Genomic DNA, 25,031 nt, shown 5'->3' with positions numbered 1-25,031 from the left:
TATTACCTACCTTCAAAAATATGGACTTCAGCTCAGCTGGATCAGCTCGCTTGGGTAAAACCACCTGCAAAAGTCAACACCATAATCTTCAAAACCACAGACTAGATCACCAGTTTGTATTTAAGTCATTCACCCCAAAAGTAATGTACTTAACTCTTTGTACTGTCATTGTGAAAGCAGCTCCTTAAACCCACATGATTTCAGATAATGATTGGTTTATATACATGCATTTAATCTGATCACTTCACTCCCTAACTAACTACTGTAACTAACTGACTGACTAATCTGACCACTTCACTCCCTAACTGGCCTGGAAAAAAACAAGTGGCACACAAAATACCCCGATGCAAACTGTCTGATACTACAAATTACTGAAAAATATTAGCAATGTTTTATGTTTCATGATATAAATTAATATTACATTGATTGGCAGTTGCATTTTTAATTTCAGGATAATTCGTGGCATGTCGTTTACCATACAGTGTCACGGGAAGCCTACCCGGCAAGCAACGAGCGCAAGGCAGGGTTCAGCCTGGGTGGGACGCCAGTCCATGGCTGGGCCAGTGCAAGCCAACCACACATGGGGACACTCTGGAGGCCACAGTAAAGGCCGAGGGGGGAAATTTGGCCTGGACACCGGGATAACTCCCTACTCTTCTCGAGAAATGCCCGGGGATCTTTAATGACCCCCAAGAGTCAGAACCTCGGTTTAACGTCTCATCCGAAAGACGGCGCCCACTACAGTATAGGGTCCCCGCCACTATACCGGGGCATTAGGACCCACACAGGCCCTCTGTCGGTCCCACTAACACCACTTCCAGCAGCAACCAGAGCTTCCCAGGAGGTCTCCCATCCAGGTACTGACCAGGCTCAGCCCTGCTGAGCTTCAGTGGGTAGCCAGTTGAGAGCTGCAGGGTGATCTGGCTGCTGGATAATTAATGCATCATTTCTAATTAACGTATTAAATTTAAATTTTTAATTTCAAATTCAAATTAAAGAGGTTTTCAAGTTTGGAATGGGAACTGAAAATGCTCGCCTGTCTTTTGTGGCACAGTGGTTGGCATTGCTGTCTTGCAGCACTTGAGCCCTGGGGTGCTGTCTGCATGGTGTTTGAACATGTTCCCTAAGTTTCCATGGGTTTCCTATGGGTGCTCCTGTTTCTTTCCAGACTTCCTGAGAGTCTGTGTGTGTTTGTGTCTGTGTGCGCCCTGTGATGGACTGGCGTCTCATCCAGGGTGAACCCCGCCTGAACCTTTCGCTTGCTGGGATTGGCTCCAGCTCACTCATGACCCTGTACTGGATAAAGCAGTCCAAAAATGGACGGACTGATGACCTGTGATGTAGCACACCTGCTTCACCTGTACCTGGGGAATACCTGAGTAATACAGTCTTCTGCAGGTGAGCCATTTATAATGTTAATAGAAAGTAATAAAATGTCTCAACTGTCTGCAGCATATCAATTTAATATGCATCTATGCCACTCAAAATAAAGAGCATATTATATCAGATTATAATTAATCTGAACTCACTACAAATGCTGACAGGCTCAACATTCTTTTTCAAGAAAGTAAGTCTTAACAAGCAACTGTATCAGCTTATCTCACAGAAGGAACTGCAAGCAGTCAGTAATCACAACTGCATGTCAGCTATGCTGTCTGCACAGCTGTCTCCTTCAAGGTTAGATAAACAGGGAAAATAATCAAATACTGGAATAAGGATTCAAAATAATTACAACATAAAAGCAAATACACATAAAACATATATGCCACATCAATATTAAGTCTCTATATCATAATCTATATAAGTGCTGTTAAGTATGTGGTTAACATATTGCCTTTCTGTCACATCATCACTTAAGGCAATCTCAGTTCCATCTATGAATGAACTGATGAATGACTCACTGTGCATCATTTTTAGGCATAAGCAGAGGTGGATACACAAGAATATTTTACTCAAATTCAGTAATGGGCAACTAAAAATGGTTTAAAACTAAACTGTGAACTGATAAAGGTTCCCTCAGTTCTGTTTTATCATCCACTGGGCTAGAGTGACCTTTACAGACTGAGCTTTCCTTTGATCTGCAACTACATTTGGCACCATATCACTGGGGAACTGCTGTTGACTTAGATCTTTCCAACAGTGATGTTATCTGGGCAGCTCCAGAGCATTGCAGCTTCTAGATTACAGACCCATTGACTACCAACAAGTGGAACATTTTTTTACAGGAGTTTTAGAAAAGTGCCCGATGGTTGTGGGCTAACACTTCAAGAACAGAACAAACCTAAGCAAGGCTCATGTTATACGTGTTTGCCTTCAACAAAAGAAGTGCTGGAAGACTTGCACATGGAGCCCAGTCCACTTATACAAAGTCAGCAAAGTACGAGGATGGAATTAAGAAGACATTCCTCTCTCATCCACAGAGAATTGAAAGTACCGCCCCTGTCTAATGTTTTGCCATATCTGCCTTCCTCAGACTGGCCAAAATAGGACCCTTTTATCCATTTTCAGCAACCGCCTTATCCTTAGAAGGTTGTGTCAAGCCCGAGCCCAACCCAGTAAGTTGAAACTACATACTAGGTGGGACACCAGGCCATTGCAGGGCAGCAAAAAGAAAGCTGTACCAAAATAGTTCACTTGTCAGACTACCATGACGTATAAACTGAATGAAAATAAACATTTTTTTATATGTTTAGTGTTATTCATATGCTGTAGCGTTATAATAATTGCTAAATAATTGCTTAAGTGGCTTTAACTTACAACGTGAAAGAACCAGAAATGCTAGTGTGGGGAATACCGCTGTGAACAGACGTACAGCTTTGTACAAGGATTTTAAGGTCGAAAGCTACACAAGACTGTCCTCTGATAAAACAGCAGGAAATGAGTTGCGTGAGTAGCCCAATAACCAGACCTCAATTAAACAGAAAGGATTTGGAGAAATACTTGAAAACAAAAAAGTTTACAGCCGAGAGCAGGTCCTTCAGCACACCGATAGTTAACTGATAGTAGATAACTGATCCTTCTTCAGACCGTTTCTTGAAAGAAGCCCAGGTTTAAGCTTCAACAACATGACGGCGCAGTATGTTACATATTCCCACCCCCCTTTTAGACCCAAGTACTGGTCTAAGTATGAATTAAAAAGGAACAAGTAATAGGTTTATTCCATGCTGAAAAAAAGAAGAAAGAAAAAACTAATTTTTTCCTTCTTCTTTTTTTCCAGCAAGGAATAAACCTATTACTTGTTCCTTTGCAGCCTACGCATGCTGACGCAGCTCCCCACCTGAACTAAGTATGAATTATAAACAAAGCATTAAAAGCGCAAACAGAATGTTATGATACATAGTTGAAATTGCAGGAAAGTGCATTTTAAAGTGAGAACAGCAGGAACGTATATACAACAGGAGCTGTGGAAGTCTATAACAAGCTACCCCACCATGTTATCAAAGCCGACACCCTGGCTTCTATCAGGAAGAGGCTGGCGGAGGTCCCTGGATCAATCAACGACTCACTTCCAAACAAGCTAGAAGGGAAAATGCCCTGCTCCAGTGGTAACCTCTCTCGTGCTCTGTGTTTAATTTACAGTCCTGTTCTGTTTGCTTTTTACCAGTTCATATGACAGCTGTACACAGACAATAAATAACATGCGAAGAGTGGAACAAGTCCCTCATTCTCAGCTCGCATCCCCTTCGGGTGGTATGAAAACTGCAAGATTTAAAAGTTAACAAGCTGCCAAATTCTTCCATAAGAAACTATTATTTAAAAACAGTGCATAGTACTGTATGTTAACTGGCAGTAACAGATTTTTTTTCTTCCATTTTCTGAAACGGCACTTCAAATATTAGTACTTTATATAATGAACTGTTCGTCTAGCCTCACCCTCTTCATCTTGGTTTTATCACAATTAAAATGTGAAAATAATGACCCTCATGATTTCAAATTGTCCCTTAAAAATTGCGGGGCATCACTGCAATCTGAGGAGATTATCAGAATATATCTACAGTATGCGACACAACAGAGAGATGAAAAACTACCCTAGGAGCTTCACCAGGGTTTGTTCAGCTGTTGACCCAAGACAATAAAACTCTGTGCTTGATTCCCCTGCCTCAGCCTTTCTTCAATCATATGGAACTATTTTCAGTGTCTAGGGCAGGGGTGTCTAGTTCTCCTCCTGAAGGCCCTGTGTGACTGTGGGTTTTCATTCCAACCCAGCACTAAACCAGCTAAACTAGCTGGTTACTGGTTTAACCGGACCGATTTAACAGCTTCTCCCAGCTCTTCAGGTACTGCTGGTTTACAGAGAGCTGAAATCCTCCTGACCCTCCAGGACCAGGGCTGCTCATTCTTGCTCCAGGGCGACACTAGCCTCACCTCAGCTCTGACATTTCAACAGACATGTTCAAACTTGATGGATGCTTTCATGGGTGTTTCAGGCTGATAAACATCAAAACACATCTCCCAACACCCACCACAGTTTGGAAGCTTAAAGAGTGTCTGGCAGGGACAATCTTTGGAAGTGGTCACTCCCTTGTCCTATTTTAAATTGACCAAGCTGTTATTCTGAAGGTTTTTTTTTTCCCTTGGAGAAAGAGAATCTTTGCCAAATAAATTCAAGACAACAATATTAACGTCTAGGGACCTACAACCCCTAATGCAAAACCATTGAACCCTTTTATTCCCGAATCGTATAGCTCTTTCCTGAATAACTTTGTAAATCAAGTCCTGGACGGTATGAGTACAGGAGACTTACCCTGTCACCGTGCCGGCATTGTCATTCCAAAGACAACACCACACGTAGGACAAAAAAAACAATACACACATCTGAATTGCTGTGCATCGTGTAGCATTTCGACTGGGTGACAAAAATAAAAACCAAAACGCTCTGCAAACCTCATAACGCCAACACCAGTACACTGTATGCTACAGTATATTCACAATGTGACCTGATGTCTCAGTACAATGTCATTGAACCCAAACTGCACAGCATCCTCTCGGGCGGATGTAAGCTGCGTTCGTGCCTTTCAAAATGAGACTTACTGGTCTCGCGTGTTAAAACAGCAACAGCTGATGCAATGACATATTAGACTCGATTCCTTGCAATCGGTGTTAGCAGAAGTAAACTTACCTTAGCAGCCATGCTTAAAAACTCCTCCACATTGATTCAGGCTCAGCTCCTTGCGCGTGTGACGTTCCCATGGAGATCACGTGAAGACTGAGTACCGATTGGATGGACAAGCAACGCGGCCGGAATTGTTCACGTGATAGAAATCAATAAGCCGGCCTCGAGCGTGTGATCCGAGACGGCGCCAGGCGTGGTGTCTCGCAGCAGGTAGAGGAGTTAGTTTTTAACTGGGTGTCTTTGCATGATTCTCTGGCGTGATAAAGTCAAGTAAGGTCACTGTGCATTGTCGTATCCAAACATGCGCTAGTGATATTTAATCCGATTGTGAAATGAGACGAGATTTGATTAGTTTCACATTTTGCAGTAAAATTAACTAGAATGTGTAAAAAGGGTGGGAATCACGGTGGATTCATTATCCTTAAAATTATAAACGTGCAGTATTAAACGCGTGCAGCTACGACTGCTGTTTCACAGTACTTTATTCTGCTTTAAAATGAACTCAAGACACTTCATACTGTTTCTAAATTTAGTAAGTTCACGACGCAGATGGAGTGACCCTAATCAGGTCAATGGTGCAATGTTTAGGTTGCGATTGTTAGAGAGATACAGTAAGGACAAGTGTTATCGCACTCTTCCATGTGGCGTAATCAGTGTGTAAAGATGTCTAGAAAGCTTCTAAAGAATATTCTACTTTACATTGGACACAACAGGTAATCTGCTTGCAAACGAAAATAACGCTTTTCAAAATACATGGTTTATGCAAGTACTACATAACACAATAATACCATAAGCAACATGGTTTATTATAGCTATGCAGTGCTTTTCGGTATGGTAGAATCCATTATGACAACTTTTGTCTAAACAGTCAAGTTGCCAAAATTACATACGATTCTATAAGCATCTAACAATTGCATCGTCCAAGTACACAGATACAGAAAAAGACAACGTCAAGCAGCTTGTTTTAAAATCTCCCAATCATGAGTTGTAGTCTACAGAAACTGGGGCGTTGTTGTAAAACGCATTTTTCAGCTTTAGTCTTAATACTGACGGTAATTTTACTTGACCTGTCCATTAATGAAGTTAGTTTACTTACAAGATCAGATAAAGGTTACTGAGGTTTGAAGACACCCGATAGATTGAAGATTACAGTTTAAACAGTTCAAATCATGAGAATTCGTGATTAATCAAAGTGTATGTAAAACATTAGCCTTTATGCACAGTAGGAGCTGTATCTTAAGTTATTGAAATTTCGACAACCAACAGGGCCTCAAACTAATGATGTATCCTAGTAAGTACTTTCTTCAAAAGGTAAAATTTTATGGATGTGTAACAGAGCTCAGTTCACTGAGTGCAATAATTTAAGTTTATTGATGAGTTCCAGACCTTTCAAGTACTGACAAAATAATTTCAAAACACGGTAGTAGTATTATCCTTCATCTGTTAAGGTGTGAAAAAGGTCAGTCATGCAAAGTGCGTATGTTAGGGAATGTAAGCACATGATACAAATACTTTTTTCACTTTATGTCAAAGGCCAAACTTGGGCATCATCAAACTATACACAAGCTTGTAGTTTTATAGGATAATATAAGAAATTTTCAAATGTATAGATGGATGCAGGTAATAAAAAACAACAAAAGATAGGCACAGATATTAGAAGGAACAACTATATAGGATAGGCTCATGTTAAGAGTATGTGGATTATGGTAAGGAATATTAACTCTGGTCTAATCCCAATCCTACAAAATAATAATAATAATAATAATAATAATTGTAACTGTTCTAGAATTTGTCATTGTGTTTTTGTGTCAATAAAATAATAGCCTTTTCCAGATTATGGCTCAGAGGGAAGACAGAATTTGTGCTAATCACACTAATGTATATGCCGGTATATATATATATTATATGCACAACTACCTTTCTTTGTTGAGAGGATACTGTCACAATGCATCATGGGTATACATATTGCTCGAGTGTCGTCCAATCGCAACGCCTCGGTAGATGGAACTGAGCGCTTTTTTCCAGACTCTAGTCTCTGTGTCATGTAATACCAAGAATTTCACGAAAGCCCTAAATAACTAACCAGAGATTTCGACACAACACTAAATAGTTAAGGAAATACTTGAAACCTCTGGACCATAATTGTTTCAAATTCTTTCTTTTAAAAGATTGACTTTGATTTTTGCATATTTTGTTCAATACAATTTATTGTACAACTTTAAAAAAATATAGATTACTGAAGCTATTTCTGCAGACATGAGTCTTGGAAAATTCTGTTGAGAAAAAATCTGAAATACTGTTAAGTCAATGAGGTTACACTGTGGCTTGTATTGTTTCTGATATTGCAAATGATACTGAGACCTGAAATGTATTCAATTTTGATTTTTATCCCAACAAACGCAAGTCATTTGGTAGTCAATTTTTTGTTATTTAAATGTTTGCTATGCAGGATTCTTTGACGTAGTGTGTATTACTGTAACTGCTCAATATTCCTTTTAAGAGCCAAATATGCAAATCTATGGACTGGCATATTTGAGTCAAAATCTTCTGTCATATGTCCTTTTTCCTGTGGTTAAATTGTTGTTGTGCTACTTTCTTTTTTGCATTGCAAATGCTTTGTGTCAGAAGGAGAATTTTATAACTACAAAAGCAAAGGTTAACATTACCCAAAGTATAAAAACAATTTAAAAGGGGTCAGAAGGCCCCTAATAGCGCATGGTCTTTTCAAAGAAAATGCATTTTGTGCACAAAGTAATTCATAGCTTTTTGTCGGCTGCTTCTTGGATTCTTGGAGTAACAGCATGAACCATAGTATTTTTCTCAGCGGGTCTTCTCTACTGCAGAACGTGCTCTAATGGGGAAATTCCTTTTCTCTAAATATTGGTGGTATGTCTTTTTCAGTTATTGGAAAATAACTGTCTGCAATATTTTATAGACTAATAAAAATCATACGAGCTGAAACCTTTTGTTGCATTTTCTCAGTATTTCATGCTTCATTACCTGATATATTCATTTGTATTCGTGCAATATGTGTCTTTCAAGGAACTCCTTGCACATTTTTGGTGTGTTTTGTGAGCATGTTGCCACTATGGATTATGGAAATTGATATTAATTCGTCTTTCAGCAATTTCAAAGCAAATCCAAGCTTAGACCCCCAAATCTTCCATACTGTATTTTCAAGCCTTACGGAATGTTGTCACCTATTCCCAGTGTGTCCTGTGGCCTTAAATCTGAACTGCCAATAAGCAGATGAGTTAGTTAGCATAAACACATTTAAAAAAAAAGAGAAAGGCTCTTCATCCTCCTAGAAATACATCCCCGTTTGCGTTATCCTCTTAAATAGATGGTGTGTTTTGTCTTTAATCTGTGTGGAGGTGTTTCATGTGAGCTTTTAAGCAGATAACACAGGGCTACTTTACATTAGGTGTGTTTTTCTGAGCTTCATGAAAGCCAGCAGTATAAAACTTAAAATTGTGGAAAAGGTGAACAGTAGCATTAAGAAAATGTATTGCAACACAAAGCTGAACAGCAAATTAATGTTGACTGGAAAGTCCTTTGTTCCAGTTACGGGCTCTAATACTGTACATCCATCCATTGTCCGGCGAATCGTCCAGTTCAGGGTCACAGAAGAGCAGGTGCCTATCCCAGCAAGCAACAGGCGTAAGGAGGCATACACCCTGGACGTGACGCCAGTCCATTGAAGAGCCGGAGGAAAATTAACCTACCAGTATGTCTTTGGACTGTCTTTGGAAAGTATGTGAACTTTAGTGTGTGTGTTAAAGAGACATGGGGTATCTGAGACATGATTACAACTGGAAAAAACATGGAGGTCATCATCATAACGAGCAATTTGATCTTTTTGTCCATACAGAAACATCTCTTCCTTCAGCTGCACGGCTAAAAAGAAAGCAGTTGTATATTTAATGTATGTCTCAACAAAAAGCCTTCTGACCTAAACTGAATCTGTGCTGCTTACGTAATAATCATGCATCTCCTTTCTGTAGGGAGAACATACTGTACTGTAACAACTTAAAAATGAACAACTAAATGTGACAATTCAAGAGGAGGATATAATCCATTTGGTAGTTGGTAGCTATTTCATCCCAGAATCTCATCCAGCTATTTCTTGAGATAAGACAGGGTAACAGATTCAACATCAGGGCTAGAGAGTGTGTTCTGTACGTCCACAGGCCTTTGAGTAAAGCTGTGACTTCTGTTCTCAACCTTAAAAACACATCCTGGTAGTTTCCTCTTTTGTTGCAGTTTGTGTTTCAGCGCTGCAGATTGCTGTTGTTATTGCCTGTTCAAAGAACTCGAACATGTTAGTGAGGCAGGACCCTTTTCTAAATCCATGCCCTATATTACCTTGAAGACTTTTTCAAATTGTGATACACGTAACACAAGCTGGAAAAGCTTTGCCTGTACCCCATTTCCCCCCTCTTTCTTCCATGTGTGGCATTCCATTTACAATGTGCAACAAGTATGAATGCTTTTTTTCTTTTCCCCCTGAAGCTGGAAAGCATCAGAAAAGAGGAAACCCAAGGGCAGATGAGCTTACTATATTTAGCTCAGTAGACAGATGTTTTTTTGGAATTAATCTATTTTTAGCTTTTTCAAGTTTGTGTTTAAAATGACATGGCTGTAAACAAACTATTCAACCTATTTCATTACACTTAATGTTAGGCTGACAGCCAGAGTGTCTCTATTAATGGATAATGATGGACGACCCCTGAGGTCCTAAAGTTAAATGCTTACTATTTAAAGAAACTAAGACAAGGTTGCATTTTAGAAAGTGCACCTTCATTTTAAATGTTGACAGGCTAATTGTTTTTCCTTAAATACCTGCATAAATGAAGGCTCTGGTCTGTGTTTTGTGATTGTATGTCAATCACTAAATGTCTTTTTTTTTGTCTGTAATGTTGACACATGCTGACAGCATTAGATTTAACAAGGGGCTACGGTTGTTACTACTGTGCTTTGAAAAAAAATGAGGTCAAAGAGAGAATACAGTTCAAATAGAAACATATTCAAGATGTGTTTATGATATGGAAATGAGATTCACAGGAGTTTCTGTTCCATGTACTTTATAGATCTCATGAAAATAAGGTAAACTGTTTCTTCTACTTTTCCTTGTCTCTCTTTAGCACAGTTATGCAATGACTTTGTTGAAACATTTTACTTTAAATATTAATTTTAACATTTGTTATGTTTTTATTATTCCAGTATTGTAAAGATAGGAAAAGATTATTAATTTTAAAATCACAAAACACAGTAATACGCTTTGACAACAGGCTGCCTACTTACTGTAAATATACATAAGAATACAAGTTTGACTTGGGGCTGAATTTGGTAAAGTAGTGCATCATAATTTATTAAGGTAGTGCATTTGTTAAAATAATACATTAAATAGACAATCAAACTGGTTGGTTGAATTGTAGATCATTTTTATTCTTATTCATTAGTCCACAGATTAACTTAGTATTTCTCACTTTAAAAGTGTGTAGTTCATCACAGTGTTATGTAATATTTCCCGATAATAATAATGCTACATCCTTTAAACTAGCAATAGAAATATTAATAATAGCAAAAAGAAAAAAAACATACAGCACTACTATTATTTTGCATTGCATTTATAATCTATTAAATACAAAACTTGAAAAACAATGTTATCAGTCGCTTATAGTTTACAATTGATTTAAGCCATGTTTAAGACCTCAAAATCCTGGTCTTTATGGGAACAAGAAACATTTAATTGCATTCATGCGGGTTGTTTATCAGTTTCTACGTGAGCCTTTTTTTGTGCCCGCAGACAGAAGGTTTGGCGGGAGCCCAGTTGTTATGAGGTTTGTAAACTGCTGCCTCCCGAAAGGCACTGATGCAATGAGTGGAAAAGGTGAATAAAAATCATTAAGACTAAATAAATAAACGTGCTCCTGTCAACAGTCCCAGCTTAATTCAGTAAAAAGCAGCGGGTGAGGCAATCTGGTCTCTACAAACCACTTTCTTATAAACCTATGAGCCAAATATATTAACCAAGCTGCTGTGGCAGTGGGCAATGTGCTTAATTTCTTAAAGTGTGATCTCACTATACGTAGGTCAAATATATACACAGACAGACAGACGTTCCCCATATAAATACGCTATCCAGGAAGAGTTTTGAAAATGCCTTTGAGGTATTAAGGAAAATGCTTTTCAGACTGGATGAAGGAGTGAACATAGGAATTATTTTAAAAACAGCAATACGCATTCTGAGAAGAGTGAAGAGAATCCAGTTAAATCCAGAGTTTAGGGATCTGAGTCAAAAAATGAGTGAATTGACATCTGGGACCACAACATCCCCCAGACCTGTAGCTACTTTGAAAAGTTCCACCTATTTCCTTGTTGGGTTACAGACTTCACAAAGTTTCAGGACTGTGCAGTAACGTCCACTTATTACCAGCCTCGTGAATGTATTTTTATAAAAAAAGGACAACACACTTCTTTACAAATTGGGGACAGTGTTTTTTTTCCTCTACAGTAAGTTTATAACATGACGTTAAATAGAAACCATTGTCCAGAAAATCTCAAATGGCAATTTGAAATTTAAGGAATTTCATTTGGAAAATAGAACTTAATTTTCTAAATAATCCTGATGACTGCACTTAAAAATATCATCTTTTGGACATCCTAAAAGCAGATGCTGCTAATAGTATATATACAAATAAAGAAAACACCCCACATTTAAATAAATGATGAGAAAAAGCATGTAATATTTGTCAACAGTAAACAAAAATTGATAAAAGGAAGACTGTAAGTAAAAAATAAATTTTGAAAACAGTCCTTAATTAATGCTTTCTGCAGTTAAAGAACATTGGAAGCAGTTTGAAGTATATTAAATGTTTTTTAAGCAAGCCACTGTCGACAGTGGACAGAAAGCTGGAAAGCACAAATTTCATCTGAATTTTACCTTTACAAGAGTGGCAGTACTTATCGTCATTACGAAGTGCAAAAATGAAAAGTGACAGGATTTTTTTCATTGGAAAAAACAATATCCTTGTTAAATTAACATTCTGATGACTGAACCCCCCTTTGTATCCCTACTGGTTTCATTCAGCACCTAAATAAAATAATGAATTCTGACGTTATTTTTACAATTAAATAGAAACAAAACCTGCACACAGTGGTTCCAGTTTTTTTTTAAAGTCATTTACTCAATTTGTGTTTGGAACAGAACATCACCATAACGGGTTGGCTAACCTTGTCTGAAGCTACTGGTGGGTTGCATGTCAGGAAATAGCGGGGTATCGCCAATGGTTTTACACTAATTTCATGGATGCTTTTCAGTTTACGTTTTCTCCCCCCGTCTTCCTTTTTTCCTTCTTCAAAACCTCAAGGAAAGTGCTTCTGAATATATCTGCTTAACATCTTTCACCTCGAATGAGGAGCTACACTAAACATGCGAGGGGCATGTGGGATGGGCAAAACTGCCCCTCCGGAGGGATCAGCGGATGCACTTGGCCGTTTGAGAAGGACCAGGCAGGGGGTTTTGCTCCTTAAAACAGAGCCCACACTCAAACCTGCAACCTGAGAAGATGGAGGTCCCCCTTCTCCTGCCTGTTTAAATGAACCCAGATGGCACACACAAACAGAGAGGCTAGCCATCTTGGAAAAAGGCCCCAGGGCTTTTTTTTTTTCATTCCGCAATACCAGTTGTCTTCCAGATTCCTGTGCCTTTTCTTCACCCACGTGCACTCGCGGTGAGGCGTTCGCTGGCTTCGTCGCGGGAAATATCCCAGAAGCCTCGGTCTTTGAGCTAAACGGTACATAGTGTGATCCCCAGGCCTTTTCCTTCCTGGAAACATCCCACCTGGACGGAGCCCTAAGACCACGGGCGGTCTTCAATTATCCGCTACATTAGTGCTTCATCAGATAAATCCTTTGTCTGTGAATTTGATTAAATTATCCGAAAGGCACCGATGACACGAAGTACGGAAAGTTTGTGACTGATGAGTGCGCTGGGAATGAGTGTTAACCTATACAAACAGTTCCTATGGGAATGTAAAAAAGCAGGACCCTGAATAACTGTATTTGAATGCTGAAGTAACTGTATGTATAAGGAAATTCATGCATTCACCATATTGAGATTGGACTTTTAATGTATTTTGTGCAAACATATAAGAATAAATGGTTTCAGGCCATGATTTAATGCTTTCTTTAAATTCTGAAAGCATACTGCGGTGTTTTGATGGTTTTGTGACTGACTGTATTATAAGACCTATTGATAACTGTTTTTCTGCTATTCTGATAATACACATGTGATTTAAGTCTATTGAAAGATATGTATTGGCTGGTCAATACAATGCTTTAACACTGTGTGTTGTGATGCATAAAATTCGATATGTGCTATAGTCCTCTGTTTCCATGGTAACTCAGTCCACCACACTACAGTTACAACTCTGTGAAGCAGCTGGAGACATCGCATCTATATAATATTTGAAACTACAAAAAGTAAAAGAAAAGGATCATCAAGTAAGAATTTTGCCTAAAAGGCATTCACAGCTTTAAGATGATATTTTTTCAGTTTTAGCCCTGAATTTCATGTAGTGGTTGCAGGTCTCTGTCAGTTCACATTACCTTTATACTACCTTGATTCTGAGAAAAGGCAGACGTCTGTATCGTACAAGGAAAACACCAAAGGTCTTATCGCTGTGTATAATTCGGAAGACAAACCCAGCACGAAGTACATATCAGGAAAAGTATTCTGGAATTCAAATGTGTCCAGAATGACCCCATTTTGTATGACACTGTTTACCATACATGACAGAATACTGCAGCCAAATTTACAAAAAGTAAACAAAAGATAAACTTCCCAAAACACCTTAGCGTTTTACCTCTTTTGCATTGATGCTATTTAAACAACAAAGAGAATATGTATCATTAGATTAAACTCTGTTTTACACTCTTTGTTATAATAAAATGGCTTTTAGGCATTATCAGTTTCCATGCATTATGCATTAATTAACTTTGGATAGAAATGCTCTGTATACACTTTGATTGTGAAATAAGTAAAGTCAGAAAATTAATGAATCTTTGACACAAGCAAGCAGTATCAGCCAACATCATTACAATACAGTAATGGTGATTTCAGCATCAACAACAACAACAGCAACAAAATCCAAACTGACCTCACGGTTAAGGAGGGGTGCCTGAATTCTGACAAAGAAGAGTCCTTTGGATTTAAAAACACAACATTTTTTTCCTTCCCCCTGCGGTCCTGCCTGCATCACGAGTTCATCCTGAAGGCAGGCGTGACGATGGTGAAATGCAGTGCTGTGCTCAGAGTGAGCTCATTGTTATACTCTTCACCCCTTCGCCACCTTTAAAGTTCCAAGCGAGCAAAGTACAGTCCTGCTACGAACTTGTGCCCTGTAGAGGAGGACAGCCTCTCATCTCTAGGTGGTCCTCTGAGAGCCCTTTGTCTTGTTCTGTCCTCATGAACCACAGGGAAACACAACCGCTTCTGTTGTCTTTTCTTCCATTCTGATCTGCACGGCTCCTGCCAGAAACAGTGACTATCACACCTGTTCGTTTCCTCTCCAAAAACAATTTAGCAATAAGAGGGGAGGAAATTTAGCTGCTGACCTTGTTCAAATTTGATGCATCCTGCTTTTTGGATGACGTTTCATCTCACCCTTTCTGGATCCTCATGAAAATGAATTGTCTTTTTCTTTTTTCTCTTAAAGAACAAAATGTTCTGGTACATAGAAATCTCTACCACTCCCTGTCAAAAGCATCACAAATGTGTTTTTAAAATGCAGCTTTTTTAATATTCCAAATGTTCGTGTTCTTTTTGTTTTTCCAAATAACATTGTAAATTTATTTTTCAGAAAGTTTTACAGAAACAATAACCCAAAAAATATTTTGGGTTATTGTTTCCCATCCTGAAATGCCCTACAAGTACAGTTATTTCTAATCAGTTTTTTTCTGATTAATGTCAGTAGTGATTTATTACAGATATATACAATAGCTATAGTTGTAATGTATATCACCTATTGAAAAGAAAGCTTTGTTTATCCTTAAAGCTGTTCCTTGTAAGCCATATGCTGAATGGTTTTGATGCAACAAATGTATGTTTTAGTGTCTATCAATATTGGAGAAAGTTATTTCTACAAACAAAATTAAGTTAAAAGTTGTTTGTAAAAGGAGTTATTTTTTAAATTAATATGAATATGGGGAAAATTGCTTTTAAGATTAAACTGTACTTTACACAGTAACTGTACACACTGCATACTAATTACATCACTGTAACCAAGTTCTTGTTAAGTTTAAAAAGTTATCACTTACACAAGTAATTTGTAACTGCAATGGATTACTTTTTAAAAGTAACTTTTCCCAGCACTTCTCTCAATAAATACTGTATATACACTATACCCGTGTCATGCTGATGAGCCTGAATTAGGGTGAAACAACTTTCCATGGCTTTTTACTTTGATGTCATACACATAAAGTGCAATAAAACTGTTTAGACAGTTCTGCCTTCAAGTGTTTTGAAATGACCAGAGCTAATTAATATTAACATTTCCGTAATTCATAGCACTTAAAACACATCCGAACTCTGAACGGTATTCCTTGTAATACGATTTTGCAGATATACAGTACAGACTATAATTTCCAGTGGTCATCTTACACAAGATTTTGTCTTTGGTTTATCTCCACCCTTCCCTAATCATTTATAACTGTCTATTGTCTGTGACCTGAAATATTGTAGCATCCAACACACACTACACTGTAAACATGAGACCATTATATGTTCTGTGTTTTTCTACACCTCTGCTGGTGTTTATTCTCTTGTGGCTTGCAAACATTTTGTGGAAGAGTCACAGATTTTTACAAGCATTCCAATAATTCTGGTCATGCGTGTACCAGTTTCTGAATATCTGAAAAAAAAACAACAAAATATTTTTTCTGTTCCCTACAGCCTGTACGCAGAGCAGTTCAACATCTGTGATTATTCACTTATCCAGCCCTCTGACTCACAGACAAAAGATCACCAAACAGCCACATACTGTACAGTTTTCACCTTTGGAAGACCCACAGATCTGATAGACAGTCTTGGAGCTCAGTCTTAGTCCAGTACTGGGACTAAGCCAATGTGGGAACAACAAATGTGGGAAATTTGCTTTCGGATGGATTGCAGGATTAAATTCTAGCAGCAAGGAAAAAAGAACAGAAGGAAAAGTAGTGCATTCCTCGCTTCTTAATCTAAAGGCACGTGACAGAGGGGAACCAATGATTCTTAGCTTTCATCAGGCTCAAGAGTATTTCTCAGCATACTCACCCTTGAGTAACCTGTGTCACTTTTAATTTAACCAAATTTCTGTGAAGGAATCCAGATCCAGAATTCTGAAACACACACCAGTTCTTTGTTTGCCTGAGTCACATTTATTTTTTTTCCAGGTCCAGGCACAGTGGTAAGAATAAACTATACATTTCCTTTTTCATTTAGCTAAACATTGACCCCTGGTTATGCTCATTTTAAAAGAATTTGCCACCTTGAAATAAACAGTTAACTTTATAGTGCCAAAACCACAAAACAACAGGAAGGGGTGACAATCTGTGTGTTCACTGCCATGATAGACAAATCACCCCCCAGTAAAAACTCAGTAAATATTTTTGAGTAATCTCAATATTAACCAGTGCGTTTGTTTCAATTCAATGCTTAGCATTACAGGAAAATAATACGCCCATTATTCAAAAAGAGCAATATAAGTTTAAAACATTAATTTAAAAAAATCACTATGCATGATAACAATAATTTCTAATGCAGAAAATGTTTTTGATGCAAAGAGTACTGAGCACCACATGCTATTGGTACCTAAGCAGGTTTACCATGGTAAACAGCCAGGCTTTCCCCACCCCTTGTTCTACCTGTCTCCTGTAGTCTACATCCTGTTTCATACCTGCAGTGTTTGCCATGGTTTTGCCTATGGCATTATATGTCCTGTTTAATGGATCTTTAGCCACAATTACTGCTAACATAGTATTTGTAGTTTAGCACTAACATTATTTAACTAATTTTGTTGTTTCTACAGTAAATAGTTATTTGTAGGTTGTCCAAAATTGTTAACAAAGATACAAAAAGATCAGTTTCTGACCCTGAATATATTTTAGTTATAATTATCTACAGTAGTCTTATTGATTGAATTTATGGGAGAAAACAGCCTTTCTAAAAGATAATTATGAGTCTTTTTTCTAAACCTGCTACCTTTTTTTTAGTATCCCACAGCAAATTGCTGTAAAGGCAGTAGAAAAAGCACATGAGGCCAAGCTCTCTCTCCTTTTCAGATGGTGATACTTTCCGTGTGGAGAGTTATTGATTTTCCCCTCACAAACGACAAACCCTTTCCTATGAGAGTCCACACGCGGGATGGTCTCTCGGTCCAACCTTGCTCCGTTTTGCTCTAAATTGTTGGTCTGCATTCGGCACAGTTGTCTTTTTCTTTACTTAACATTGCCCATCAGTTTGTGTTCCTTTTTCCACTTTGAAATGAACCTGGGGCATGTTTCTGTCAGTTTCCCTTTGTGTGCATAACGTACCAAAGACAAGTGTTTTTTAACGTACAGAAGTAATGACAGCTGCGGACTGGACAACGGGGGCAGTGCCACTGGCTCGTAGCACTCGGTGTCCTAGGTCCAATTCCGTCCTGGGATGCCATTCCGTGGGGAGTGGGTGTGTGCGTCCATGTTTGCTTGGATTACCTCTGGGTGCTGTGGTTTCCTCCCATCTCTCAAAGACGTGCTGATTCGGATAATTGGTATCTCCAAATCGCGCTTGCGTGTGTCCTGCGAAGGACCAGGGTCCCCTCTATGGCGTAGTCCTGTTTTGTTCTCTGTACTCCAAGTTTTGGGGTGGGCCAGGTTGCTTCGACCACATCCATTATCCGAAATAAATGGCTTTTTAATAAAGTGATGGAGGATGACTGCTGAATATCTGTGAATATAAAATACGGCAAGTATGCAGGATATTCTACAAACTAAATAGGGAATGAGATAAAAAAACTGTAGGGCAGCACGGTGGTGTAGTGGCTAGCTGCCTTGCAGCGCTGGGGCCCTGGGGTCTGTCTGCATGGAGTTTGAATGTTCTCTCTGTGTTTGCAGGGGTTTTTATCAGGTGTTTCAGTTTCCTCCCATAGCCCAGAAAACATACCTAATATGTTTCATAGAAAACTGGCCCTGGTGTGAGTGTGTGCATGCCTGTCTCTATCCTGGAATGGACTGGTGTCCTGTCCAGGCTGTACCCTGCCATGTGCCCGTTGCTTGCTGGGATAGTCTCCACTGTGAACCTCGATAGGAAGAAATGGTTACAAAACAGTGGAACGCTGTAGAAATGGCCTCCTTTTTTTTGTTTTTATACATTTCCATTTTGTCTTAGAAATCCAAACTACCTATAGCTCTTACACCCCCTTAGTTTTGAGCACTTACAATAATACAAATGGAAGAGAAACCGAACATACTTGACTCAGTGCATTCCTACTGAAGTTACAGTACAGTAAATACTTTCTGTGTGTGGTTATGCTAAAGTAATACGTTTTGTATTACTTTAGCATAACCAATACAAAACCAAACGTTCAATCTGTAATATCTTATGCTTAGCCTACTGATTTACCTTTTAAACACAGGTTATAATAAAACAAGTGTTTTGATTAAAGCTTTAAGAAGTTTTATTCTAAGAAAGCATTTTCTCATTCCCATCCTCTAGGCAGAACTCTTTTCTACTCTCAAGAACATGAGAGGTTGTTCCAGACTCCCACAACCCATAGTGTAAATATTTGTTTCCTGTTCTCAGTTTTAAATGCTCTACTCTGGTTTCTGCTGGTGAGCTCCTGTGCGTTTCGCTACTGATTTCCTCCCTCTTTTCTTCTGAGGCTCAGTGCAAGGCTGGCTTCACTGAGCCTCATATTTATCTGCCACCCCTGCAGGGGAATAAGACACCTATAAACATCAGCATGAGACCACTTCCACCAATCTCCAGAGTCTCTTCAAAACACACCCCTTCAGTCTATACCTGTAATATAATCAACAACTGAGGGGTCATTCAATGTACAGTTTATGCAAGAATGCATGTACAAATAAGAAGGTAAAGTAAATACAGTATAACTATTAGACCAGTTATAATTCATGGCATCAAGAGTGGATAATTGCTCCATGAAGCTGTGCTGAAGCTGTGAAATTATTCTCTTAATTTATTCTTAACAGCCCAGTGTATCATCTGCAGTGGAATGATTTGATATTCATACTTATTTCATAATTAGCTAAGAAGACTAATGGACAAACTGTAATTATCAAGTACCAATATATATCTGGTTGATTTAAGAGACCCAGCAGGGTGCATATTGAAAATATTACTTATAACTATGGACACTTCCTATCTTGTCTCTTCATGAAGAAAGATTTCTTGTGCAAAACAGATTTTTTCTTATATGTCCTGTTTAATGGATATAGTATTTGTAATTTAGCACTAACATTATTTAACTAATTTTGTTGTTTCTACAGTAAATAGTTATCTGTAGGTTGTCCAAAATTGTTAACAAAGATACAAAAAGATCCGTTTCTGACCCTGAATATATTTTAGTTAATAATATCTACAGTAGTCTTATTGATTGAATTTATGGGAGAAAACAGCCTTTCTAAAAGATAATTATGAGTCTTTTTTCTAAACCTGCTACCTTTTTTTTTGCTACCTGCTTTTTTTACAGTTTTGGAAAAATGTTAGAAAACATGGTATTACTATCGGACCTGCAGGAGAACATGCAAATCTAAAGCTGACAGAAAGGATTACACAGCTTTAGTGTCCATTTTAACCAGAGGCTTTTATCATGCCTCACTTCATCAGGAAGAGTTCAGTAGGTGGCACTAATAAGCTAATGTGTGCTTTTGTTGGGATATTATCTTCAAAGACATGACTTTCTCTTACTTCTGTTATTATAATAGCAGAGCTTGCATTAATGTGATTTTCATCAAAACTAGTCTGAAAACCTGTATCAAAGCAAATTACTCAGTTCTTCAGCCACCTTCGTTAGGTCTACCAAGCCTTCCAGTGGGCAAAGGCTGACTATTTTGCAAGACTATTTTTGTTGTACATGTCAGAATTATTATAATTTGTATCTTGCATGTCATGCACAAGTATTCATGGAAATTACAGTCTGTAGAAAACACAAGGCAGCCTTTTTAGTTTTTGATGGAGAATGCAGGGCCTATCCATAAAAGGGTGACAAAACTGAACCAATACAAAATCAATATGTCTGACTTCCGTTATGCAGAGGTCATCAAAACGGCACTAAACTAAAGGATGACCCATCCTGAAATAAGATCCCTTGGACAGTCAATTTGGACTAGAAAATGTTTTGCTTGATTAACTTGAGTTATTTCAACAAGCAACAACAGTAATGGACATGCACAGAGTATGATATGCACCATATTATATTATAAATGTATGTAATTTGTAAGAAGGCTTTTAATAAAGCTCCTCATAAAAGACTTATTATCAAATTACAGGCAGTAGTCGTTCTTAGAAATGCCTGTGTTTGGCTTGAACAAGTAGGTAAGAGGTGAATGCTTAAACTGAAGTGATTGAATTAATGGAGAATGAAAGGGGTCTAAACTAGGACTATTGGTACCCTTAATTTATATATTTATAATCTTCATTCTGATATAGTTAGTAAACCACTAATGTTTGTGGACAACAGCAAAATAGGAGGATTAGTAAATACTGTATTTTGTAGTATTATATAGTACAATCTACAGGAAAGTGCATTTAAATCTAAAGCCAGGAGGCACTTATTTAACCAAAGGGGTTTGGGAGCCTGGAACAATCTACACATCCATGTTTTTGCAGCCAAACCCTGGTTTCTTTCAAAACACAGCTGAATCCTCAGATCAATTACCTACTAACTGCCAAATGAGGGCTAGATGGGATGACTTCTGCTTGTTGTCAGTCCTGAGTCTGATCACTTATTAAAACATTGTGCTTAATTTAGAATCCGACTTTATTTTTATTTTTGTAAAAATAAAAGTCAGCAGCTTTTATTATTATTTGTAGTTGTTGTTACTTGAAAGGGTGGTTTTAACAGTGCAAGACTACAAAGAGAGGGCAAGTTTAACTAATTTTCCAAATAACTGTTCTTTGAAATGAATTGTTTATGGTTACATTGATCATTGTTTTGTAAAGATATTTAATGTATAAAATGTAGCTAAATTAATGTTAATGTGTATTGCAATGACTGTAGACAACTGATCATCTTTACCCCCTGTCTGTATCTGTTACTGTATTTGAAAGCCAGGATCTTTTTAAATAACATCCAAATTAAAATAAATCAGCGAAGCCTGGCATGTTTGCATTTCAAAGGCCCTGCCAAGTGAGGGGATATTCAAGTTATTTAAATGATATTTTTGAATTTATATGGGGGACAATGCAAATTGAAACAACTGGAGTCACTTTGAAGGACATAAAACATTCCCTTCCTGTTGAATTTTGCCATCAATGAGCGTGCTTCATTATTGTCATGGCGATCATCCTGGTTCGGAGAGCGGTAGAACGTGGAGAAATAAGGAAGTCCATTGACACCACCGTGTGCTGAGCGCCTGGTGAAGAAAACGCCGTATTCTTGTCAGCCTTTCTCACTTATTATTCCCTATCACAATAAACAAGCATGACGTTACCACATTGGGAGCACTTGTTATTATTTTTTAAGTAATTACACCTTATTATACATGTTTACTTTTCAGAAAGTGCAGGTGTGGGATGCTGAGCTGTGGGTGGTGTGGAGGGGCCTCACTGGCAGCAGTTACCCTGTGAGTCATGTTACTCTGGATTTTGGTATTGTAACTGTTTTTATCACTAATTTAGTCCCACAAAGAAATCTGCAATTAGTTCTATTATTGGAGCAGCTGTACGCGTCTTGACAATGACAGCGTCTTTCTTGACTTCAGGAATAGCAGTATCTGGATAAAACCAGCGCTGGAAAGCCCTCTCTGGAAGAACATTATCACCCTTTAATTTATTACCAATGTACCCCGTACGCTCAGCTTCACTGATTTCATTATTTTCTACCTGTCCACCTGCTGAATGCATCTGCCTATTGTGTGGATGTCATCAGCAATTCTCCCTGTAGTGAACTTTGAGTTTTACACACCTACGAGGTGCATAATATATATATATACGAAATACCAAATGTAGTGTTTTGCAATGTTCTTCATGGGACATTACAGTCTTATATTTTACTTTCTGTACAATAAAAAATTCTAAAGGCACTTTTCACTTGCAGGCAGTTAGTTCTTGAACTCATTATCCCAGGAAAAAGAGAAACGGATGCTTTGCAGTCTCAGGAGGGAGTAAATGCAGTTTTACTCAGGGCTAGAACTCATCTTTGGCAAAACTTTGTGCATGCTTGGAAAAGGACCTCATGTTTCCTGTCTGCAAGGATTGGGATCAGATGCTTCATGTCTTCTTTTATCCCACTTCTATCTGATTACTTTACTGTTTGATTTTTAATTCTAAATGCAGTAATTCTGAATAGAGATTAGCTGTACTAGTGTGGCAGTTCTGTATTATTTAAGAATATAAACACTTATGTTTATTGCTTTTCGTAAGTCGTCGCACTCATAACACATATGCCCAGGTCACAAATGCATTTCATGAATGTAAGTTACAAAACTGAGTATGTAAATCAACTCCATCTCTGGGTCACAGTGTGACCAGGGAGCACTGTAGCCCCACTGCAGGTAACCTTATTCAAGACTGATGACTGTCTTTATCCAGAGGATTGTGAAACCAAATACCACGAGTGACACAGGTGGCAAACAAACACCTTACTACTCTCACACAAGAGGCTAATCTTCTGCTGCAGAAAACAGGTGACCTGAACTGCTGGAGCACAGCAAGCCTTTGGCATAAACAAATGGTGCAGGCATTCTGCTATATCGCCACTCTCATTTCCACCACTTATGGATTTACACACTTCAACAATTTTCCAACAATTAAAATAATGACCTACCACACAGCACCTATTTTCTGAGTCTACGAGGATTTGATTAGTTTTTTTGTGCTCAGACAGAGACAGGGAGAATCCACACTACACAGGTATTTGTGAACATTTCCCTAGGGCAGCCTCCTATTTAAACAGCTGCTTTTGGACCTCAACAGCAGCTTCACACAGAAGCTAGTGTTAGAGCTGTGCAGCCTGGTGTTCTGAGGCGAGCAATTGCCAAACCTGTTTTCTCTGCTGGCAATCTTTCTCCCCCCTTAATTATAGGTCACATTGGGACAGTAAGGTTCCCAAAGGCTTTGCTCTGCAGGCCACTAAAGCACCGTGGAAGATCAGAGCTTCTTCGGCATGATGCCACGTTCTGCAGCTTTTCACTGCCTAGAATCAATGACAATGGAAACACAGGAATCAAGGTTTAAAAGCAAAAAGCATCACATGAACTCTGCACTATTTTATTTAGCCTATCAATTATAAAAAGGACATGAATCCTTTTGCATACACTCATCCGAGAGGTGATTTGTCGGTTGTTTGTTATATGCTAAAAAGCTGTAAGAGTTTAAATAAATCACAACCTCAAACTGAGGTCATGCATTTTTTAAGCATATGCAGATATTGTGAACCTTTGCAAACTGAAACTCTGATGGTTTCTGGCAGTATTTAAAAGACCAGTCCTTTCTAAACACATTGCTGGTCATTCATTGATACAACTCTGAAATGAAATATACCATCCTACTGCATTTGCAAGGATAATCTGACTGCATCTCTATTCCCATCCATATTGCAATTTGAAATGAAATACCCTTATATAATAAATCTGCGGCATTTAATTATAAGCAAGCAAGCTAAAATATTATGAAGTGAAAAGAGTTTTTTTTATCAAGAAATTAAATTCTTCGATTTAAATAAGGCTGAATACACTCAAACTGGTCGTCTTCTGTGTCACCCTGCAAAAATAGACTACATCCTCGATTGTCTTCATTGACGTATCCTGATAAATATCAGTTACACTTCAACGATCTTCCTTCTTTCATAAAAGAAGAATAGGAGGTACCGAATGGGGGCACACTTAAGATTTGAAGATCACGTTTATCATCAGTACAGTACAGAATTTCACTAGTGCCACAACTGAAATGCCACTTCACCTTGACGAGTATTTGTAATGGAGAAAAAAAAAACACAACAAAAACACAACTGGAGGAAGGATGCATGGCTGCTCAAGGAAGATCTCCTGCTGTAAAGATCCTTCAGTGGCATCGATTTCAACTCATTAAGTGAAGGGTCTGAAAGCCTAAATCCAGCACAATAATTTGCCGGGAGTATGGCTCAGCGAATTGTCTCTCAGCACTCCAGGAGTACCTGCTGTGAATTCTAAGAATGCCCAGGCCTCCACATGAGAGGAGGCAGGTCTGGGCAGGACAGATGGGAGCTACCTGCTGAGAGGGCCTTTGTCTTACAATGGTGGCACTGCCTAGTCTCCTGGCAGAAACTCCTCCAAGGCCTCAACTGCTCAAGGAAACCCAGGATGTGTCTGCTGAAAGAAAACAACCGTCTATTTTCCAGGGTCCCAAGAAAAAACATGCAAGGCCCCCTTTTTGGATAGGACTGCAAAGGAATTCCAGGTGTGTAAATCCAGCTAAGCCCTACATAAACTGCACTGTTCTTTCAACATCCCCCTAAAACGTTGAAACGGTGAGAAATCATGAGCACCGTTATAAATCTAAGCTGGCAAGGTGTTAATCATTTTGGAGATCTTTGACAAAGACTTTAGTTTTTTTCACAAAATATTTCAATACAGAAAAAGACTAAACATAAATCAGTAGAACATTTTTTATATACACAATAGAAAAATCTGAATAACCAGTGGTAAAATAACTGTAAACTCTTACACATGTAAC

General features: G+C 38.3%; 1 protein-coding gene across 3 annotated transcripts in view; it reads right to left on the bottom strand.

The window, feature by feature from the left end:
• LOC102690140 (electrogenic aspartate/glutamate antiporter SLC25A13, mitochondrial) overlaps positions 1-14,776 on the bottom strand; it is a 61,662-nt gene extending 46,886 nt beyond the window's left edge. The window contains exons 1-2 of one of the 3 annotated variants that reach the window (XM_015357746.2): positions 14,278-14,776; positions 11-64 (exon numbers count right to left, since the gene is read on the bottom strand). In XM_015357746.2, coding sequence (XP_015213232.2) covers positions 11-64; positions 14,278-14,376 — 153 coding nt within the window. In that variant the 5' untranslated portion in view covers positions 14,377-14,776. Of the gene's footprint in view, positions 1-10; positions 65-4,744; positions 4,860-5,119; positions 5,190-14,277 lie in introns of those variants that run through there. The other 2 variants (XM_006636169.3, XM_015357747.2) reach the window with 2 other exon arrangements.
• Between the last annotated feature and the right edge of the window lie 10,255 nt (positions 14,777-25,031).

The sequence above is a fragment of the Lepisosteus oculatus genome, chromosome 10, assembly GCF_040954835.1.
Source record: "Lepisosteus oculatus isolate fLepOcu1 chromosome 10, fLepOcu1.hap2, whole genome shotgun sequence".
In the NCBI taxonomy this organism is placed as follows: domain Eukaryota; kingdom Metazoa; phylum Chordata; class Actinopteri; order Semionotiformes; family Lepisosteidae; genus Lepisosteus; species Lepisosteus oculatus.
The sequence above is the reverse complement of the archived record's forward strand: the minus strand, read 5'-3'. Positions and strand labels throughout refer to the sequence as shown.